The sequence below is a fragment of the Phyllostomus hastatus genome, unplaced genomic scaffold, assembly GCF_019186645.2.
Source record: "Phyllostomus hastatus isolate PE091 unplaced genomic scaffold, TTU_PhHast_1.1 phas_scaffold_114, whole genome shotgun sequence".
Lineage (NCBI taxonomy): Eukaryota > Metazoa > Chordata > Mammalia > Chiroptera > Phyllostomidae > Phyllostomus > Phyllostomus hastatus.
Window position 1 is genome coordinate 9,734,408 of NW_025334006.1, and position 23,220 is coordinate 9,757,627.

A 23,220-nucleotide genomic window follows, 5' to 3' on the forward strand; every position below is an offset into this window, starting at 1 on the left:
AAGGTATATACCCAAGAAAACTGAAAACATGTTCACAGAAAAACTTTCACACAGGGTTCACAGCGGCATTATTCTTTTTCTCAATTACATTCAATATTATTTTGTATTTGTTTCAGGTGTACAGGATAGTGGTTAGACAACTAAGTATGTTACAAAGGGGTCTCCCCAACTATGGATGGCATCATATACTGTTATTACAATATTACTGACTATATGCCCTATGCTGTACTTTACATCCCTGTGACTATTCTGTGACTACCAATTTGTACCTCTTAATCCCTTCACCTTTTCCACCCAGTCCCCCAACTCCCTCCCCTCTGTCAACCATCAGTCTGTCCTTTGTATCTATAAGTCTGCTTCTATTTTGTTTGTTCATCTGTTTTGCTCTTTAGATTCCACATATACAATAAGTGAAATCATATGGTTATTTGTCTTTCTCTGTCTGACTTCACTTAGCATAATACTCTCTAGGTCCATTCATGCTGAAGCAAATGATAAGACTTCATATTTTTTATAGCTGAATAATATATGTATATATGTACCACAACTTTGTTATCCACTCGTGTATTAATGGGCACTTGGGTTGCTTGCATATCTTGGCTATTGTATATAATGTTGCAATAAACATAGGGGTGCATATATTCTTTTGAATTAGTGTTTGTGGTTTCTACAGATATATACCCAGAACTGGAATTGTTGGGTCACAAGGCAGATCCATTTTTAAGTTTTTGAGGAACCTCCCTCCGTAATGCTTTCCACAGCGACAGCATTCTTCTTAATAGCCTAAAAGTGAAGATGACTCAAGTGTCCATCAACTGATAAATGGATAAATAAAATCTGGTATAGTATATCCTTAAAGTGGAATAGTATTCAGCACTAAAAAGAAATGAAATATTATACATTTGAAATATTATACATCATATTATACAATATGAACATTATGTTGAATTTAAAAAAAGACAGTCACAAAAGACCACATAGTGTATGATTCATATCACATCATACTGTATGATGTGTGACCACATACTGTATGAAATGTCTAAAATAGGCAAATCTATACAGACAGAGAGATGAATGGTTGCCTAGGGCTGAGGGAAGTTAGAAGGCAGAATGAGAAGTGACTGCTCATAGTATAAGGTTTCTTTTGGGGGTGATGAAAATGTTCTGGAAATAAAAAATAGACTGCTTTTAAGCCACACACACACACACACACACACACACACACACACACACACACAATCACTGGCCCTGCCTGGGTGGCTCAGTTGGTTGGAGCATTGGCCTGTACACCAAAAGGCTGCGTGCGGGTTTGATTCCCAGTCAGGGCACATATCAAGGCTGGTTGGGGCACATGGGAAAGGCAACCCATTGGTGTTTCTCTCTCACACAGATATTTCTTTCTCTTTCTCTCTTTCTCTCTCAAAATCAGTAATAAAATATTCTTGGGTGAGGGTTAAAAAATAATAAGTAAATCACTGAAGAGTACACAGGGTGAATTTTTTGATATGTGGATTATATCTCAATAAAAAAATTAGGTTGTGGTGATGGTTGTATGAGACTATGAATTTGGTAAAAAACATTAAACTATAAACTCAAGTGGGTGAAATCTATGGTATGTGAATTAGATCTCAATAAAACCTATTTTAAAAATAGATTAATGAATTGATGGGAAGCAAGAACAGTTTCTTGTGATCCCTCTTCTCTGCCCCCAGAACTTCCTGAGCCTACATATATACTGTTATTCTTAAATGTTCTAATTTTCTTCCTCTAACATGTAATTATAAAAGAAAACTGATGTTCCAACAGTTTGTGGTTCTACCATAAAGTTAAAATCTCAGTCCAAGAAAGCTAGCCATTTCTGCAAAATCCTCCCTATAACTCAAAATCTACCTCTTTGGAATGAATACAGCTGCCTCTCCTACTTTCTGTAACTGTGAAGAATCTTGCTCTGCCCTTGCTTTAATTACAGGGACTAGAAAGAAACATATATTAGTTTGGAAGTAAAATTAAAAAATCAAACGTACAAATGTAAGATCTGGCTTCCCAAATAAAACTCATCTCTAGCCATCTCTTTGGTGGTTAAAAATGGATGGAGACACGGAACAAAAAGATGGGGAGAAAACTTCCTCTAGGATTGACCTGAAGGTATGCTTCTGGTCAGAGTTCCAAAGAGACAGGAAGATGTGAAAGGCTGACTGGTTTTGTGGGCTATACGATCTCTGGCTTTCAGAGTTTGGTGTTGTGTGGAACATTTTCAGTCGTTTTTCACTTGTTCCATAAAAGCGCTCCCAAGTGCCATCCCACTTTATGTGTTATAATCATACCTGTACAGGTAATAACAATATCCACTTGTCGGATGACCTCATTCAATTTCACCAGTCGAAATCCATCCATACTGTAGAAATAAAACATGATCGATTAACCTAAGTAGACAGCTTGGGAGCTTTTTGCCACAGAACCTCAAAAGCTATTACCAATGCTTTAGTACCTACACTGTCACTTCTTGATATAGCTGAACTATATTTAGCAGCGAAGAGTTCAAATCAGTTCATATAGGACAGAAATAAAAGGCCCTTTCACATCACTGGAACCTAATTCTTCTTGAAAATATGGAGAAAGCGTTAACCACGAGATTCCCCAATCAAGTTTAAGTGCCATTCTACCACTGAACCTACTCCCCACAGAAACTGGTCTCCCCAAGATCATTAATGATCTCCTGAATGCCAAAGTGAAATTGTTTAGACTCTTACATGGTTTGATTTCCTTTGCTACATTTAACATTCTTTGCCTTCTTAAATCACTATACTCCTTGCAGCTATGACACTGTTTTTCCTACTTCTCTGATTGCTCCTTCTCAGTCTGTCAATCTTTAAATGTTGGTGCCATGTAGGGTACCCTTTTCTCTAGTCTTTTTTTTAAATCCTCACCCGAGGATATGTTTACTGATTTATTTAGACAGAGAGAAACATTGATGTGAGGGATAAACACTGACTGGTTGCCTCCCCTACACTCCCTGACCCTGCAACCTGGGTATGTGCCCTTTTGGGGTATGGGATGATGCTCCAACCAACTGAGAAACCGGGCTTGGGCCTCTTTCCTCTATTCTTTCAGCACTTCCCGATACCTTTTCCTCGCCTATAAATGACCCCTCACAGGTGGCCGACTTGTGCATCTGTATCTTTAGCTTGGATCTCTCCAAAGCTTCGGAGCCATGGATTAAAATTATCTACTGGATAGCTGTTCTTGGATGTCCCATAAGGATCTCAAACTGTGTTTGAGAAGAAACTCATTATCTTCTCCATACTCCCAACCCTATCTATTTCTTCTTCTATATTTCCTATATTGATTATTAACATTATTATTCACCCAACTTCACAAGCCAAATAAACTAGAATGTCTGAGCCTACTGACTCTTCCTAACTGAAGCTGTCACCAAATCTGGTTGATTCTTTTTCCTGAATTCCTTAAAATCCTTGACTCTGTCCGTTCTTCTCCATACATATTGGCCTTGCTTACGTTCAGGCTTTATTTTTTTTGTCTATATTACTACAGTAGCTGCTGGCCCAGTCTCATCACTTCCAGGTTTATGCCTCTCTAATTAATTTTGTAGCATGATTTCCCTCAATGCAATTTGGATCATGTCACTGCCTTGTTTGAAAGACTTTAGCGAGATTGCCTGCTCTCAGGATAATACCCAAATACTTACACTGATATATGATTATACTGACATATTCCTACCTCAGATATTATACTCCTCCCAAATTTATCCAAGCAGCCGACTACATTAAAACACTTCAAGCTTCTTAAATATACTGTGCTCTCGCCTTCCTTGGTGATTGGAATTTATTTCCAAACTAAGAAATCAGTTACACAAGTTTCAAGACTGTACTGACCCCCTTCGATGCTGCCCCCTTGCTTGTTTGTTAGAGATTTCTCCTTTGTGCTCCTGAAAGGGCACGTGCTGGTTACCTTCGTCACAGCACTTACTGCACCGCACAGTGGTCACTCTCGTATTTGTCCTGTCTCATTCATTTGTTCATCTCATTCATCCCTCCCAGAGCACAGTATCTAATGCATAGTAAGTGAATCAGTTCATGTGTAGAATTTGAATCAGCATCTCAATCAGTATTAAAGCAAGTTCAGGTTTCTCTAGCGAATCCTGAAAGTACTAGAATAGTGTGCTGGATCCCTGGCTCAAGAAGGTTAACTCTGATGGGGAAATCTGTGAGTTTATGGCTAGGACGTATGAGGAATGGTAGGACAGGGAGAAATGGTTATGGTAAAATCTTTATGCCATGCCTCATCTATCCTGGGTGCTTTCCTCTGGGGGGTTAATGGTACAGATCGGGGGGGTTACCCAGGCTACAGACACTGGGGCTTTGCAGTAGCTTTCAGGGACAGTGGTCTCTCCATCCTGTTGAGGATGAAGAGACAATTTTAATAATAGCTACCATTCAGTGAACATTTACTATGTGGCAGCAGGGCTGTACTTTATATAATGATATGATTATTATATATGTTTATGCATTATAACATAACTATATAATTATGTTAACTTTCACAACTCTTTGAGGTACATAAGAGTACCCACATTTTACAGATGGGAAAGAAACTCTTCTCTTTTTATAACTTTTACTTTTGGAATCATTTCAAACTTAAGAATTATAAGAATACAGCCCTGGCTGGTATGGTTCAGTGGATTGAGTGCTGACCTCCAAACCAAAGGGTTGCTGGTTCGATTCCCAGTCAGGGCACATGCCTGGATTGTGGACCAGGTCCCCAGTGGGGGACGCATGAAAGGCAACCACACACTGATGTTTCTCTCCCTTCCTTTCTCCCTCCCTTCCCTCTGAAAATAAATAAAATCTTAAAAAAAATACTACAAACAACTCCCACATACCCTTCACTCAGTTAACAGATTTCACCCTTAACCTGGATTTGTCTGGTGTGTCCTCCTGATCAGATTTAGGCCATACATTCTGGGGAGGACTGTTATAGAGGTACCCTTTCAGTGCCTCATATGAGCAAGGATCTGGCACCAGCCTGACTCTTTTTGGGTCATTTTTCACAGGGAGAAGGATTATACATGAAGAAGCTAAGGGGCTACTTGTTCCCTGGGTCAAGGCTAGGGCTATTTCCATAGGAATTCTAAATTTTAGCCTCTCTGATAGTCTTTGTTCTCTCTGAGCAGAGCTCCTGGATGGCTGAAAAACAGACGTGTACAATTAATGGCAGCCTCTTTCAGGGTCTAGGCCCCTCTAAGTTAAACTGTGGAGTTAACCAGGCCATTCTCTGGAGGTGGCTACAAGGTCACACGTTAGACAGTGGTGTGGAGGAGAAAGCAAGTCTCCTTTTGCATGCTTACCAGGCTTGAAGAGCACAGATGGGGTCGATCTCAGTCACATACACAATGGAGCCCATGGCTTTTAAGGCAGCACAGCACCCCTTCCCCACCTGAAAAGGGGAGAAAGCACACATAATAAGGAAAGTCAACGAGAAAACAGTTTCTCAAAGCTTCTGGTAAAGCGTACCCCACTTGACGCCCCCAAAGGAATTTCAATGAATAGATTCATGCGTGGGGAGAAATAAGACAAACAAATAAATGAATGCAGTTCATACAAAACTCCCAGCCCTGCTTAGCACATGCATGTGCATAAGAAACACCCACTCTCGTGATTTATAATCAAAACACAAGCTAAAAGAACATCAGAAACTGGAACAGTCAGAAAATCAACTTAAGAAAAAAATGGCAAAAATGCAAAGGGAAAAAGAAACATTTTATTTTAACCAGAGAGTCTCCAAAGTGACTGCCCCCTACCCCACATCTAAAGTGGTATATAGGACTTCTGGCTAAGATGGAGGCATAGGTAGACACACTATGCCTCCTCACACAACCAAATTAAGGACAACAAAAATTTAGAAACAAACAAAAAAACCCCAACCAGAACTGAGAGAAAATTGAACTGTATGGAAGTCCGACAACCAAGGAGTTAGACATATTCATACATACAGTCCGGTAGGAGGGTTGGAGACAGGCGCTGGGCAAAGAGGGGTCACAGCAAGAAAAAAAAAGCAGTGGCTGACGGGTCCAGGCGCACAGGCAGTGGCTGGCAGACCCAGTGAGGTGTGCAGGGTGGCTGGCTGACTGAGTGGTCCCACATTTGTGTGCAGACAAACCAGGTGAAGCTGGGGAGCGAGACAGACTGCGCAGCCCAGGGTCCCAGCGCGGGGAAATAAAGCCTCAAAACACCAACTGAAAACACCTGTGGAAGTTGAGGCACCAGGAGAGACTCCCAGCCTCACAGGCGAGTTCCTTGGAGAGACCCACAGGGTCCTAGAGTGTATACAAGCCCACCCACATGGGAATCAGCACCAGACGGGCACAATTTGCCTGTGGGAAGTGACGAAAGGGACTGAAATCCGAGAGAGATTGGAGCAAGGGCCATCATTCCCTCAGACCCTGCCCTCAAACACAGCATCACAACCCAGCAAGTGGGGTGCCCCGCCCTGGTGAACACCTAAGGTTCCACCCCTCATATGTAATAGGTGCCACAAGACGGAAAAAAAAAAAAAGGCCCAAACAGAAGAACAGATCAAAGCCCCAGAACAAATACTTTTAAGCGATGAAGAGATAGCCAACCTATCAGATGCACAGTTCAAAGCACTGGTGATCAGGATGCTCACAGAATTGGTTGATTTTGGTTGCAAATTACATGAAAAAATGAAGGCTACAATAAGTGAAATGAGGGAAAATACACAGGGAACCAATAGTGATGGGAAGGAAACTGGGACTCAGATCAACCATGTGGAGCAGAAGGAAGAAACAAACAACCAAATAGAAAAGAAGGAAGAAACAAGAATTCAAAAAAATGAGGAGAGGCTTAGGAATTGCCAGGACATCTTGAAATGTTCCAACATACCAGAAGGATACCAGAAGGAGAAGAGGAAGAGCAACAAGTGGAAAAGTTATTTGAACAAATAATAAAGGAGAACTTCCCCTATCTGGCAAAGGAAATAGACTTCCAGGAAGTCCAGGAAGCTCAGAGAGTCTCAAAGAAGTTGGACCCAAGGAGGAACACACCAAGGCATGTCATAATTACATTACTCGAGATTAAAATGAAGGAGAGAATCCTAGAAGCAGCAAGAGATAAGGGGACAGTAACCTACAAAGGAGTTCCCATAAGACTGTCAGCTGATTTCTCAAAAGAGACCTTGCAGGCAAGAAGGGGCTGGAAAGAAGTATTCCAAGTCATGAAAGGCAAGGACCTCCATCCAAGATTACTCTACCCAGCAAAGCTTTCATTTAGAATGGAAGGGCAGATAAAGTGCTTCTCAGATAAGGTCAAGTTAAAGCAGTACATAATCACCAAGCCCTTATTATATGAAATGTTAAAGGGACTTATCTAAGAAAAAGAAGATAAAAAACATGTACAATAAAATGACAGCAAACTCACAATTATTAACAACCACACCTAAAACAAAAACACAAGCAAACTAAGCAAACAACTAGAACAGGAACAGAACCACAGAAATGGAGATCCCATGGAGGGTTAGCAACAGGGGAGTGGGAGGAGAGAAGGGGAAAAGGTACAGAGAGTAAGTGGCATAGATGGTAGGTAGAAAATAGACAGGGGGAGGGCAAGAATAGTATGGGAAATGTAGAAGCTAAAGAACTTATGACACATGGACATAAACTAAAGGGGGGGACTGTGGGTGGGAAGGGGTGTGCAGTGTGGAGGAGAATGAAGGGGGGAAATGGGACAACTGTAATAGCATAATCAATAAAATAAAATAAAATTTTAAAAAACTAGTAGATGAATGTACTCTTAATGTCCATACGAATGAGAAATTCTAGTTTATTTTATCAAAATGTATTTTAAACACGTAATAACTGAAAGGGTGGGCCTTACCTCTCCATAGCCACAGACCACCACCTGCTTTCCACCAAACATCATGTCTGTTGTCCTTTTCAGTCTGGCGGAGAAGAAAACGACATCAGAAAAATCTTTTCATTTCTCCCTTGAGATTGGATTGTGCTCCTTGTTTTCATGTTTTATGGATGCCCCGCCCCCCAATTTTTAAAGAAAGCCTGGTTTCTATCCTATAAAAAATATTTAGTACCAGAAAGAAAGGTTTAATAAAATATGTATGTTCTCACTCCATGCGATCCGATCAACTGCAACTATATGTCAGTTTTGTTTTTTGCCTTCTTTCTTTCCCCTTCTTTTGGAAGCGGTTGCGGGGCAGAAGCTATAGACTACAAAGTAACTTTTAAAAATTCCAAGGTTTTCAGCTAAAAGCAGCCTATTCTGAAATAGACAAATATTGTGGGTCATTCTACTTATGTATCTGTTAACCTTTCCTGTTGAAGAGTTTATCCTGTCTTTTTAAGATTTGACAACTCCACTCAAGAGGAACTAGTACAACTCTCTAAACCCAAATGAAACTCAATAAATATCCATCAAGTGCAATTCTTAGTTGAGTGAAGGCAGAAGTCTAGTTTGGAGGGATTACTACCACACTCAAAAATCAGGGCTTAGGAGAATGGTCCTGGAGGGGCTGGCAGAGTGAGGAAAATCAATAGTTCATATTTCCCAGTCTCCTTTGCTTTGACTACCCTCATGCCTTTATGCCTCTTTTCCCAACTACTTTCTGCAGTCTTCCCTGACTACAAATGGCTTTGTGGTGGAAAGGAAACTTCACTAACTCTTGCCACTCTGCAAATGATAGGCTAAGACCTGGATGGACTCCAGTTAGGTAGTGATTTCTGTGTGGGGGCCCACATTTGCCTCAAGGTTCAAGGATAAAGGATAGAAAAGACATCAGTCAAAGCTTCTGGTAAAGTGTACCCCACTTAATGCCCCCAAAGGAGTTTCAATGGACAGATGTGTTAGGGGGATGGAGGAGGGCTGTCTGGTGGCAAGTGTGTCAGGTCAAGTCTCTGACTCCTAATTCTTCTAGTCCCAGGCCCTCTAGAAGAATTCCTAAAATACAATCTGTTTTATGATCTGAAAATCATATCTGGGATATTCTTAGTCTCGCTACCAAGTGGAACCTCAATCTCCAGAAGGCTACACTGGCCCTGCTTTTTGGCGTTGCAGACCAATTACAGAAGCGCTCTCTCCGAGTCAGCAGGCCATTCCCACAGAGCTCATGGTGCCGTGTGCAGCCAGCTCAGAACTACAGAAGCTTGGTCACTAGCCCTTTCCTCCTATAGACTCTGTTGGGCTGAATGTCCCCTCCCCTCCATTGCAGCCTTCCCTGGGGCACACTTTGCCTTCTCTTTAATTCCTCCTGCTCTCAACTCCTCTGAGAGGAGCATCTGCCCATGACCCATTCGGAAAGTTTCTTACCATCTGAAGGTGCCAATGAGCTCTCACTAGCTCAGCAGGTTTCTGGTAGATTACTGTGTTTGCCCATTTCCTCATTAACCCTAACTTCTGTTGCACTGCTTGCATCTTACTCTCACTTTCACACACATCTGATATGAAAGAATTTTTCTTACCCACAGGGTTAACACTGCTTAGGAGGGACTCTGTCCATTTTTACCATAAGTACCAAACGTACATAAGTACCTTTATGTATCTTTTACTGAATCCAGTATAGGTAGATTTTAGGCTCATAGACCTGAGACCTGAAAAATCTACAATATACTTAGTAGTGGATGAGTAAATATTTTAATGAGTATATACCCAGATTATTACTGATTTTATCAGGCACAAGGCTATTTTCATTGTAATAATATTTAAATGTAGACAGAACTAGGACAGTCTATAAACAGACTGATGGACTGAGAATTCATTTATATATACAATCTATCTAATACTACTGACTCAAAGAAGTAAAATTAATAATAGTTCAAATCTGCATTGAATATCCTGCTCCTTATGCCCCCCACCCCAAAAAAAAAGATTGCAAAGCAAAAAACTTCCCTCAAGATCGAAATCAATCTTAGTGCTGTACAGAGTTCTGGAAAGAAGAGCAAGGGAACTACCACTGAACACCGGGATTCACACCTGATCTCATTTACTCCTCACAACAACTCTATGAGGCAGGTCTGACTGTCGCCATTTTGCAGATAAGGAAATAGGCCCAGAGAGGTGAAATAACTACTCCAAAGCCTTAGGGTCAAGGAACGGTAGAACCAACAGCCTAACCAAGGCCTCTCTGGCTCCAGGGCCTGTGGCGCTGCAAAGTGCCTGGGGTCCACACTGGTTGGCAGTGCGGCCCACAGGCCTTTTCTTCGCTTTCCCATTAACCTCTACGTGAGGGAGACCGTTTCAGACAGGGAATTACTGAGCCCTCCTAGCAAGAATGGAACAAATGTCAGGGCGCCAGTGTAGAAACAGAAACTGGGTATTGTAAGAACAGAGTATTTGGTATATATCTAAGCAGATTTTGTCAGTGTTCAATCCTTAGAAATTTGAAAAACTAGAAATGCCTCTGAGAACTGAGTCTGCGCACCACAGCCTTCCAGATGGCAAGAGAATTACATGCTAGTTGGAGCTTAAGAACTGGCAATATGACCTGGAACAGGAACATCAGGAACCTTTTCCCAAACTATCAAAGATACTTACATGTTTATAATGACTTTAGTTAGTTTCTCTCAGGCCTGTTAGCATTATCAAATAAAACCCTGCCACCAACAGACAGGGGCTAGTTTGATTTCTTTTTAAGTAAAATAGATTTGGCCCTGGCTGGTGTGGCTCAGTGGATTGAGTGCCAGCCTGAGAACCAAGGGGTTGCTGGTTCCATTCCCAGCCAGTGCACGTACCTGTGTTTCAGTCAAGGCCCCCAGTAGGGGGCACATGAGAGGCAACCACACACTGATGTTTCTCTCCCTCTCTTTTTCCCTCCTTTCCCCTGTCTCTAAAAATAAATAAATAAATAAATAATTCTTAAAAAAAAAAAAAAAAGGAGTATAGATTTGCTTATAATAGTGAGAGGAATGGTAGCTCTGGGTTATAAAAATCTAAGTATGATGTGATGATAGGCTCAGAGGAGCTACATGAATCATTTCCAGAAAAACCAAAACCAAAATACTCAGAACCTCAATTCGACAACTCAAGTTCATCCCAAAGATAATAAAAGAAAAATTACCCATCAAGAATTGATTCACGGCAACAGTAGAGGTTGTCAAATTTCTGTTTGGTGACTGAGTCATTGACGTTCATGGCTGGAACACACAGCTTCCCTGCTTTGGATAGCTGGTACAGCCTGAGGATGAGGGAAATCAAGAAGAACATAAAACAATGAGATGCTGGATCTACTGTCAATTTCATACCAAATTCCAGAAATATGTGGATTGGGTAGGCATGAGAGCATGAGACATAACTAGTTTGTCCTATTAGGTATGTGTAGGGAAATAAAGACTACCTAGAGTGTGTATATAGCTTAGAATAAAGATCTTAAGCCAAAAAGCATGTGGGGAAAATCTCTTGCCCACCTCTAAATTATAAGGATTAACATGTAAAATTAAAAATTACTTATTAAAATTACCTTTAATTACTATTTTAATCCCAGTACTCTAATGCAACAACTTTAATTTTCAGTCTCAATTTTACAATCTCAATATACATACCTATAAATATGTATATCTATATATAGGATTTTTTTTTAAATCGAGTCAACTAAAAATCAGAACCAGGTGTTTTATTCAAAATCCATCCCTTTCTAAGAGCCTGAAAGTACAGTGTTTGCATATTCAAAAAGGTCACAGACTACTGACGTGGTCCTGGTGGCTCGTTCAGAATTTATTTCCCTAAAGCTCTTGTTTCATACTTTCCGTTCTTCCTGGGTGAATAACAGTAAACAGAAATGATTTCAGTTTTGCTCAGGGGATTATTGCTCCTCCGAGAAAGGGAACCTTAAGTCCTCACCCTCTGTGTAACAATGAAGCGTTATCAAGGCCCAGGTTTTGTCTGTTTTGCCTCATGCTAGATCCCTAGCACAGTTCTTAGAGCTGTTCCTGTTTCACCGTAGAAGTTCAAGAAATATCTGTTGCATACAGGAATTCATCTGAATAAGGACAAGCAGTCACTGTGTTACAATGGCCAGAAAATGTGAGGACCACATTTGTTCCCTGACCTGTCCCTGCCCTTACTGTATTAGATTTGTTACTCTTGTTCTTATTTTAAAAAAAACAAGTGTGCAGACTCAGATTTCATTACCTCATAGTAGGTTCCAATTTTTAACATAATACATTCTACAAGGATGTGATTACGAGAATGTATGTCTACGCTGCATAAAACTAGGTATGCCAGTGTTGAATCTTACCTGTGGACTCCAGTTACACTCTCCTCTACTATGCCCTTGATTTTCTTAAACATGTTGGGATACTTCTTATAAATCCAGTGAGTGAGATCCCCTCCATCATCTAAGATCTGCAACGATAAGCAACAATAATATTATTTATTTTGCCGAAGGCTCAGCGTTTCCAGTGCTTCTCTGGGTCTTGTATCACACTTTCTAATTGTCAGTTTACAGAGATTTCAAATTCCCCACATGGTTATGCAAAGTAACTTAAAGCCAGTATAACAACCAAACAGTCATTACATTGAAGTAAAAGATAATGAGGGGTGAAAGACCAACTGTAGTTCTCACAGCCAAATGACCTTTCCCCACGACACACCCAATAAAGCAAAATACACAGCAATGCAATGAGCATTTTCTTATGGTCTAATAACTCGAGTGGTTATCTAAACCACTAGTTCTTAAAAGTACTACAGATATTCAGAAAGTCTAAATCTATCTGAGCATATTTTCTATTCATTAAAATCAGATGTTAAAAAAAATCAGTCAAAGCTTAGTTTACATAATACCAGATAATTAAGTCTTCCTCCCAGAACAATGGCTTATAAAACTGTACTGATGAGTCCTTTATTTCTCCCCAAGTACAGGAGCTCCCTTACCCAAACCATCAGGCGGTGCTGTAGGGCTTTGCCCAGCACAACCTCACACTCTCTATGGCCAAATTAAAAATAACTAGGGAACTGTGCAGCATGTAAGTGTGCAAAGCATGCCCCTGAGCAGCTCATCATTAGTTCAGGTTGGCAATAAAGATAAACACAATGCTGTGCCCACTGGAGCTTTCACCAGCAGAAGAAAGTTTTTGAATAATAAATAAGCTAAAGAAAGATCAGCTTAGCATATGATTCAGCACCAGACTGGGGCACATCAGCCCTTCACCTAGCTGTCAGAAAGGCTCGGCAGGACTTTCCAAATTGTTACACCCACCCTCCTGGAAAGTCCCACAGCACCGCACTGCCCTCCATTAGCATGCCCCCGCTGTGCAGTCCGTCAATGATCAACATGATTGCAAGTGCCAAAAATGCCATCCTGGACCTCTGGGCACACTAAATCCCCAACCTCACGTCTATCACCTGATGTCTTTTCTGCTTCTGCTCTGGATTTACAATTACTTTCTCTGACTCAACTAAGCCTTATTTGAGAGCAGGGGGAATTCAAGACAGAGCTCTCATTAAAATGCTACACTTGCTCCATACCATAAGTTTGTGCTCCATTTTCTCCCAGTAAAAACCCTCAGAACAGTTGCCCTAAGAAACAGAAAGGCTCCTCTGAGTCTCTCTCTCCCTTTCTGCAAATATGAAATCCCTCATAGAGTTTTCCCTCTCAGCCTCTGATTCCCTAGCCACACAAGAGATCAGACAGAAAAGACTGAGCAATTAGAAACTCCTAAGACTCTGAAGTCCCACTATTCTCATCTAGGTGTCCAACACAGGCAGGCAGGTGCTATTCCTAATATGTACTCAATAAATGTAGCTCATAGTTCTCACCATGTAACTCTATTGCAGAAAATTCTTATCACCAGAAAAATCTTCCTGAGGTTGGAAAACAAGGGAAAGTACTAGATCTTGACAGGATCCGAAGAGATGTGGGTCCTGTTTTCTGCAGGTGACACCTGTTTTTATCCTTGTCTTACCCTCTTCGTTATCCTTTCCAGCTGTTTGTGCTGGCTCTACAGCCTATAAAAGGTCTCTGAGAACAATCCCATGTCCGCCCCGTGCTCATGACTATAAAATTACTGTTATATTTCCAGTAGAAATCCCCTGGCCTATCTTCTTTAGTGCCTGTCAGTCACACTCCCTCCCATTACTGTTTAACTCTGTTGGAATGAGCTGACTCATCTTACAGCCGACCCCTCCCTCCCTTTCAGGATATGAAGGCTTTAACCCAGCTTCCTCAAACCAGCACTGGGTGCGATGTGATGGGAATCACAGAATCCAGAAAGCTAGGCTGCTCTTCTCTGCTGCGTACCAGGTGAGGCCTGCTCTGCAGTATTTAGCAGCAAGCAAGAGTTGGACTACAGCTTCAAGGATTCATTTTTCAGTTGATTCCTTAATTTCTCTCCTCACTCGTGCAGAAATGTTTGTAAAGTAGGAGTGCCTCATTGTGCAGCTTTCTTCTCTTTGTGAATCTAATATGCTACCAGCCTTCAAGAATAAAAACAAAGCAAAAATAAAAATACCTAATCTCTGCCTAGTTATCCTTCTTAAGGTGGAGAATGAACAAAGCGAAGAAATTTGAGCTTGGAAACCCTCACGTTTACTATAAATTTAGCATTGATTCTAGAGAGAGAGCGAGAGCTGGGTACCACAGGAGGCGTGAGTACCACGCATGTGCATGTGTATGTGTTTAGATTCTTGATGTTAGGGGACGGTAGTGAGAGGTGGTAGGGGATGGTAACTCATCAGTCTTCCTTTTTAATCAGCCACATGTAAATGCTGAGCAGTATTTTAATGTTGTTGGTGAATATGAATGATTCTAAGATCGGCACTAATCATTATGGTACATTGAGGCTATAAAGAGGTTCAACATTCTTGGGGTGCCTGAGCATAAGCATCTAGTTCTGTTGGAAGCCCAGGTGCATCAGACAGAAAAGGGGTCATTACCCTTCTTTCCTGTTGGGAAACCCTCTCCTAGGCCAGAGCCTCCCTTTCTACCCCACACTCCCAGGCCCCTACGGAACTGTGTTCGCAGAAATCTAACCCACCATGTTGGGCTGCCAGCCCTCCACATTCACACATCTGTCAATACACCACCAAAAGTCATCTTCTGACTCTCCTTTCCAGGCAAAGACAGGAAATCCTGAGAAAAAGGAACAAAAAAGAAACCATTAAAACCCTGAAAAGGGGGCTGACCCTAAGTCCTGGCAAGAAGACGCTGGTTCTCCTCAATGACAAACGCTCGCACTCTGCTGTGCTCCTCGGACTGACTTTGTTCGTGGATGAGCACTGTCCTCAGTCCCTGTCTCACTCCTTTGTCATTGGCGGCCGTCTTGCTGGTGTTAGACCAACGAGGACAAACAAAAGTATGGTGGATGCTAAACACATGACTAAAGGGAAAAAAAAAAAGAAACTAGAAATAAGTACTTCTTGACCCAGCCCAACTGGAATTCTCACCATCTCCCAACTACACTTTGGTCTTCCTTGCTTTGGTACTTTGGGTCATCCCATCCTCTGCCAGGCAAACCCTTACACTCTTCTCCAGCTGTTAAAATGTTTACTACACTTCACGGCCCAGTGAAGAAGTGTCATGTTCCTAATGAAGCCGATTACCTTGAAAGCGAACTCACGTGGACTCTGAACTTTTTTTTTAAAGAATTTTTAAAAGATTTTATTTATTTTAGAGAGGGAAGGGAGGGACAAAGAGAGAGAGAAAGAGAGAAACATCAATGTGCGATTGCTGGGGGTCATGGCCTGCAACCCAGGCATGTGCCCTGACTGGGAATCGAACCTGCGACACTTTGGTTTGCAGCCCGCGCTCAATCCACTGAGCTACGCCAGCCAGGGCTGACTCTGAACTTTTTAAACCCCTTGTTTGAGTGCTGACTGTGGGTCTGCGATCTGTTGTGGCATTTATCATTGATGTTCTTGTATTATTATTATTATCATCTATATAATAACATAGAACATATAAGAAAAGATAACATATATCTATAAATGTTATCTTTTCTCAAGAGCAATATAAGATTCTGAGGACAAAGACATGGTCTCATTGTCTCCTTAATTTCCCTTGTAGGAGGCATAGTCAGTATTTGGGGAAAAAAAAAGACTGTATGTAAATTAATTGGGTTATATGTTTAGCATTTGTGTATTTTTCTATATGTATTTTACACATTAATAAAAATTTGGTAAGTGACTGTAAATGAAAGAACAAATGAAATGCTGAACGTGTTAGCAAAAGGAGAGCCCAGCATGCACCACGGAGCTTCCGCGGCGTGTCTCGAGAGCTCTGGGGCCAGGGTCTGCTTCTCTGATCTGTGCTGTGCTGCCAGGGAGTGAAGAGAAAGAACTGACAAAGTCCAAATTTCTCTCTTTTTTTTTTGTCCTTCTTCAGGAGTCTGTGACCACTGTGATGAAATATTAATCTTCCAGGTCAAATCCTGTTTACTGCTGAAGCAGAAACACCAAACGTTAAACCAGGGTTCAAAACTGCTAAAAACCAAATAGGACCGCAAAACTCTGCCGGAGGCATTTTCTCTTCTAATCCATATTACTTTACACAGTGAGTAGTGTTCACTGGTGTTCTAATATCAGCAAGTCAAGGCAAAGCATTAACTAATAAAGGATTATTAGACATAAGAAGATATTTGAGACTGTAACTATCTTCTGTATGAAACGAAAAGATCAAAGTGTAGGTGGGAAATGGTGAGAATTTCAGTTTACCAGGTAACTAAGTAACAAAGTTACCTAGATCAGATTTAACAAGAGAAGCCCAGAAAGAGCAAATACATCAAAAATAGAGATCCATTTCTGCCAAGAAAGGTCTTTTAACTTCAGCCTTCCTTAAAGATTTGTAAGGAGACAATGGAACTTTTCAGAGACTTACTTTAGCCAAAGACACAGAGAACAAGCAAAGATCTTACCACTTTCTGCTAAAGCAGCAGCCACTTCATTGAGAGTGGAATAGATGTTGCAGGCGGCCCATCGGCACTGTGCACCCAGGGCACCCAGAGTTTCCATAAGCACCTGTGTTCAAGAGAAAGCAGGAGGTGAGCAAGCCTGAGCCAAACAATTGGTCAAGGAGATTAAGTTTATATATTTGACAAGAAAGTACATCAGGAATAGCTGGGGTCAAAGATAGTCAAATTGTACTTTGCAGAAACTCTTTAGTATTTTGATAAGAGGGAGGGGTTTGGGGTAGGTATGGAGGAAGGCTCCAGCCGAGCTCTGTGAGTTTACCCATTTAACATATTGAGCCTCCCCATAAGACTTAATTAACCAAGGGTTTCAGAGCTAAAACATTTTTTAAAAACCACCAACTTATGGTTCTGTCTCTTCTTAGGACATAGAAGACCAAAAATAGAAGCTCACACCCAAACAAGAAAAAGCCAAGGCCCTGACTGGGTAGCTCAGTTGGTTCAAGTGTCACCTTGATACATCAAGGTTGTGGGTTCAATCCCAGGTTAGGGCGCATACAAGAATCAACCAATGAATGCATAAATAAGTGGAACAACAAATCAATGTTTCTCTCTTTAAAAAATCAATATATTAGCTCTGGATGGTGTGGCTCAGTGGGTTGCGTACTGGTCTGCGAACCAAAGGGTCACTGGTTTGACTCCCAGTCAGGGCATATGCCTAGCTTGTCAGCCAGGTCCCAAGTAGGGGGTGCACAAGAGGCAACCACACATTGATGTTTCTCTCCCTCTCTTTATCCTTCCCTTCCCCTCTCTCTAAAAATAAATAAATAAAATCTTTGAAAAGAATAAAATCAATAAATTTAAAAAAGAAAAGGAAAAAAGCCAGATGATCTACGAAACCATAATTTTTCTTGAGCCTATCTATCAAAAAGCTTGAGTCACAAAGCAACCCAGTGATCTGAACTCCACAGAGTGACAGATCTCTTTAAGGAGAAAGGAAGTAGTTTTATCTTTACCAGAGCACAGGAGGGAGAGGTAGCTGCCATATATAAGGATAAGAAAAAAATGAGCTGTAACTGTAATGAATTAGTAAATGAGTGTGGAAAAGTGTGTCCATGTAGAATTCCTTGCAGCTCCAGGCACAAAGAGATTTCACACTCACATCAAACTCTTTTCCAGGGTCTTCCACCCAGTGCTCACAGGGAAGACTTGGGGCAGAGAGCTGACTGGCTGTGCTCAAAGAAAGGCATGAAACCCGGGCACTTCCCCACAATCTTCTCTCATAGGAAGCAAAAGCTTTAAGCTGTAGAAAGAGGAGCAGGAATCATGCCTGCCACCAGGGATCAAGCAAAACCTCTCTGCTCCTAGGGGAGTAGTAGGAAACTTCCTTGGGTCTAGACCCTGCAATGATACAAAGTAAAGATCTACTACCACACCAGGAGGAGTAGGAGAAAAATCTACTGCTTAAGACCTACCACAGATACAAGGCAAAATATGGCTGCCTAAGACTGAGGCTGGTTCGGAAGATTCAAGAACTCTCCTTGTTCTCACCATAAGCCTAGCTCCAGGAAACAAGTCTATTATTGCAGGTGGTGCATGCACATGAAGAGAGCCCCTCAGGCCTCCGCCAAACAGCAAGTATGTGCAGAAGCAGCTGAAAGCTGAGGATGAAACAAAAAAACCTGAGGAGAGCCCTGTGGTAACCTCAATGATAAGGTTGTAGCAGCCCATGCTGGAGGAATTCAAAGCCTGTAATGCAGAACAACAGAACTGAAATCCAGCCCAAGTCAAGACCATAACAGAAACTAATACACTACTGTTCAATACAAAATTTTAAGATAAACAAATGAGTGGGGGGAAAAAACCCCAACCAATTGTCAAGAAATAAAGTATTCAAGAGAATTAGACTTAGTGACAAGCTAGATGTTTAATTAGATAAGAACTTTAACTATGATTATTATGTTTATGTTAAAGGGTCTAGAAAAAGATGGACAATATCCATGAATAGACAGAAAATTTCAGCAGAGACATGGAAATGATAAAAACAAGCCAAATATAAATGTTGGGAAAAAATTTTCTTTAAGGTTTCAGAGATTAAGAATTCTTTCATCAGGTTTATCATCAGACTAGGCATTATCTGAGGACAGAATCAGATCAACAGAAATCACCAAACTGAAATATAGAAAGAAAAAAAGAGTGGGGAAAAAAATCAGAAGACAGCATCCAAGATCTATGGGATATTATCAAATGGTCTAACATACATGTAATTGGATCCATAGAAGGAGAAGAAGAAAATGGCAAAATATGCCTATAATAAGAGTTAATGGGCAATTGTTTTCTGAAATTAATGAAGGAGGATCCAGGGACAATGACATCCTAATAGCAAAGATCACCCTAGTGTACAGATCCACTAAAACACCAGGGCTCCTCGTAGAAATGGGGGATTCCAGAGCTAGGGCAGAGAACATACACGGTGAGCTTAGACCATCTTGTACCAAAAGCAAGGAACGCTCAGGGAGTGAAAGGGATAGGCCAGAAGACAGGCCACAGAAGCCAGACTGAAGGGGCTCCCCTTTGGCCAAAAGTGGAGCAATCTGAGCATCATATTGTAATAAATAATGACAGTAATGGATTATAACCTATTAAACAAAACAGGAAACAATGATTCCATACACATAAACAAATGAGTAAATAAACGGAAAGTTTAATGAAAAACTGGATATTTACATAGTTTCATATTACTACCTCACAAAATACTTATTAATTACAAAGGGAGATAAATACCTTTTAAAATGGAAAAGTCCGCCAGACACCACTTGGAGTAATCAGGGATCGAAATGAACATCGCTGGGACACACTGAAATCATGTGTTATCTGATAAGATTAAATTTTTAAAAATGCAGCATCACTTCCTACCAAAGATGCATGGCCTGAATCTAATAATGAGGAAGCATCACAAATGTCCAAATCGAGGATATTTTACAGAATAATTTGTCTATAATCTTCCAAAGTGTCAAGGTCATGAAAGTAAAAAACTATAGACTGTTTTGCACTAAAAGAGATGGAAGAGAGATGACAAATGAGACACAGAGCTATGAACTGAATCCTTTGTTATAAAGGGTATTATTGGGACAACTTGTGAAACTCAAATGGAGTCTGAGAATTAGATGATAATAATGAATCGATGTTAATTTCCTACCTTTCAGTGGCTCCACTGGTTGTATAGGAGGATGAACGCCCTTAGAGAAACACAAACTAAATGTTTATTTGTGGGGCGAGCATAAGGCTGGCAACTTTTAAATGGTTAAGAAAAAAGTTATTCATAGCATACTTGTAACTTTTCTATAAATCTATGTTTGTGTCAAATTAAAAAATATTTTAAGACACATCTGGCCATGATGGAGGCATAGGTATATACACTGTCTCCTCGCACAACCAAAGGAAGGACAACAACAATTTAAAAACAAAAACCAACCAGAACTGACAGAAAATTGAACTGTATGGAAGTCTGACAACCAAGGAGTTAAAGAAAACACATTAATCCAGACCGGTAGGAGGGGCGGAGATGGGCAGCTAGGCAGAGAGGACTTCCGGCAAGGCAGCAGAGGGCGGACTTGGCGAGGTGGCAGATTGTGGACTGGGCGGTCCCACATTTGCGTGAAGATAAAGCCAGAGAAACAACTGGGGATCGGGACAGACTGTGCAACCCAGGGCTCCAGCACAGAGAAATAAAAGCCTCAAATCACTGCGTGAAAATACCTGTGGGGGTTGACGCAGCAGCGGGAGAAGCTCCCAGCCTCACAGGAGAGTTCATTGGAGAGACCCACAGGGTCCTAGAACGTACACAAACCCACCCACAAGGGAATCAGCACCAAAAGAGCCCAATTTGCTTGTGGGAAGTGGGTGAAGGGACTGAAATCCAGCAGACAGCAGAGCAAGTGCCATTGTTCCCTCTGGGACCCCTGCCCCACATACAGCATCACAACACAACAATGTGGGTTGCCCACCCTGGTAAACACCTAAGGCTCCACCCCTTCCTACGTAACAGGCAGATGGAGGCAAAAAAAAAAAAAATGGCCCAAATGAAAGAACAGATCAAAGCTCCAAAAAAATACAACTAAGTGATGAACAGATAGCCAACCTATCAGATGCACAGTTCAAAACACTGGTAATCAGGATGCTCACAGAACTGGTTGAATTTGGTCACAAATTATATGAAAAAATGAAGGTTATGCTAAATGAAATAAAGGAAAATGTACAAGGAACCAATAGTGATGGGAAGGAAGCTGGGACTCAAATCAACCATGTGGAACAGCAGGAAGAAACAAACAACCAAACAGTAAAAAAGGAAGAAACAAGAATTCAAAAAAATGAGGAGAGGCTTAGGAACCTCCAGGACATCTTTAAACATTCCAACATGTAAATTATAGGAGTACCAGAAGGAGAAGAGGAAGAGAACAAGTGGAAAACTTATTTGAACAAATAATAAAGAAAAACTTCCCCTATCTGGCAAAGGAAATAGACTTCCAGGAAGTCCAGGAAGCTCAGAGAGTCCCAAAGAAGTTGGACCCAAGGAGGAACACACCAAGGCATGTCATAATTACATTACTCGAGATTAAAATGAAGGAGAAAATCCTAGAAGCAGCAAGAGAAAAGGAGACAGTTACCTACAAAGGAGTTCCCATAAGACTGTCAGCTGATTTCTCAAAAGAGATCTTGCAGGCAAGAAGGGGCTGGGAAGAAGTATTCCAAGTCATGAAAGGCAAGGACCCCCATCCAAGATTGCTCTATCCAGCAAAGCTTTCATTTAGAATGGAAGGGCAGATAAAGTGCTTCTCAGATAAGGTCAAGTTAAAGGAGTTCATTATCACCAAGCCCTTATTTTATGAAATGTTAAAGGGATTTATACAAGAAAAGATAAAAAATATGAACAGTAAAATGACAGCAAACTCACAATTATTAACAACCACACCTAAAACAAAAACAAAAGCAAACTAAGCAAACAACTAGAACAGGAACAGAACCACAGAAGTGGAGATCCCATGGAGGGTTAGCAACAGGGGAGTGGGAGGAGGAGAGAGGGGGAAAAGGTACAGAGAATAAGTAGCATAGATGGTAGGTAGAAAATAGACAGGGGGAGGGTAAGAATAGAATAGGAAATGTAGAAGCCAAAGAACTTATATGTATGACTCATGGACATAAACTAAAGGGGGGAATGTAGGTGGGAGGGGGTGTGCAGGGTGGAGGGGAATGAAGGGGGAAAATGGGACAACTGTAAGAGCATAATCAATAAAATATATTTTAAAATATTTAAAAAACTAATCTACTGATTTGACCCTGACTTCTTTTATTTCAATAACTAAGATGCAGGTAGGATTTTTAAAAGGGTGGTATATCACCCTAATGCTTTAAGAGCTATTTTAACAATGATAAAGCTTTGGTTAAAAAGCTTGTTTTAAAATTTCCTGATGATGGTTAACTCTGAGTATTGCTAATTTTCATTTTTAAAAGTTTGTATGTAGCATAATTTATACTAAGTAAGAATTCTAATTAAAGATTGTGCTCTAATTTAAAAAACAAAACTTGCAGACAATTCCACTAATGTGGGCTAACCTCTCATGTAATTTGTCCAAGGGCACGCAGTAAGTTAATAGCAAAACTACTCATATTTCTAAATTTCTAGTCTGTGCTACCTTTGAATATCTGATTCCATTTTTTTTATCTCATTTTAGTTTTCACCTTGAAGAATTTCTGAATTCCTACAACTAGGAATTCTGAATTTGTCAAATAAAAAAATGATACACAGACTTAACTACAAAGCAATATAAATTAACTATAAAAGTCATAGAATATAAAAACAGTTCAAAGAACTCTGAGTCAAGACTGCTGGCTATTAGGGTGCATGCAAGCAGGAGTGAAGGCAGGCAGGAGAAAGAGGAGGACAGAGCTTAGAACCTGACTTTGAATCACTACTGTTTACAAGAAGCAGCTAGGAAATCTGCTTAGAAGGAACTATGAAACATACCTAAAAACATAAGTAGATCCAAGTCTATTAGAAACATGGATAGGAAACTGTTCACTATAATAGTTCTATCTGAAGCACAGGATTACAGGAGACTTTTGTCTTTCTACATTACAGACTGTGGTGATGTTTGAGTATTATAAAATGAACATGACAGCTTTCATAATCAGAAAAATAAAATAGAGATTAAAAATGAAACAAAGCAAAATTCCTCTGTCATTAATTTTTTAAAGGAAAAAGAAAAAAACATGGAGAGGATACATTAAAATAATGTTAAAATTGGTAAACTAGCTTTGCTTGCTCTGACTTTGATTGC

General features: G+C 40.7%; 1 protein-coding gene across 9 annotated transcripts in view; it reads right to left on the minus strand.

The window, feature by feature from the left end:
- The window catches only part of AHCYL2 (adenosylhomocysteinase like 2), a 149,702-nt gene that overhangs the window by 15,213 nt on the left and 111,269 nt on the right, over positions 1–23,220 (minus strand). For all 9 annotated transcript variants that reach the window (XM_045855553.1, XM_045855551.1, XM_045855559.1 and 6 more), the window contains 7 exons: positions 16,889–16,991; positions 15,014–15,108; positions 12,277–12,383; positions 11,101–11,217; positions 7,911–7,974; positions 5,366–5,454; positions 2,325–2,395 (listed from right to left, as the gene is read on the minus strand). In XM_045855553.1, coding sequence (XP_045711509.1) covers positions 2,325–2,395; positions 5,366–5,454; positions 7,911–7,974; positions 11,101–11,217; positions 12,277–12,383; positions 15,014–15,108; positions 16,889–16,991 — 646 coding nt within the window. The remainder of the gene's footprint in view (positions 1–2,324; positions 2,396–5,365; positions 5,455–7,910; positions 7,975–11,100; positions 11,218–12,276; positions 12,384–15,013; positions 15,109–16,888; positions 16,992–23,220) is intronic.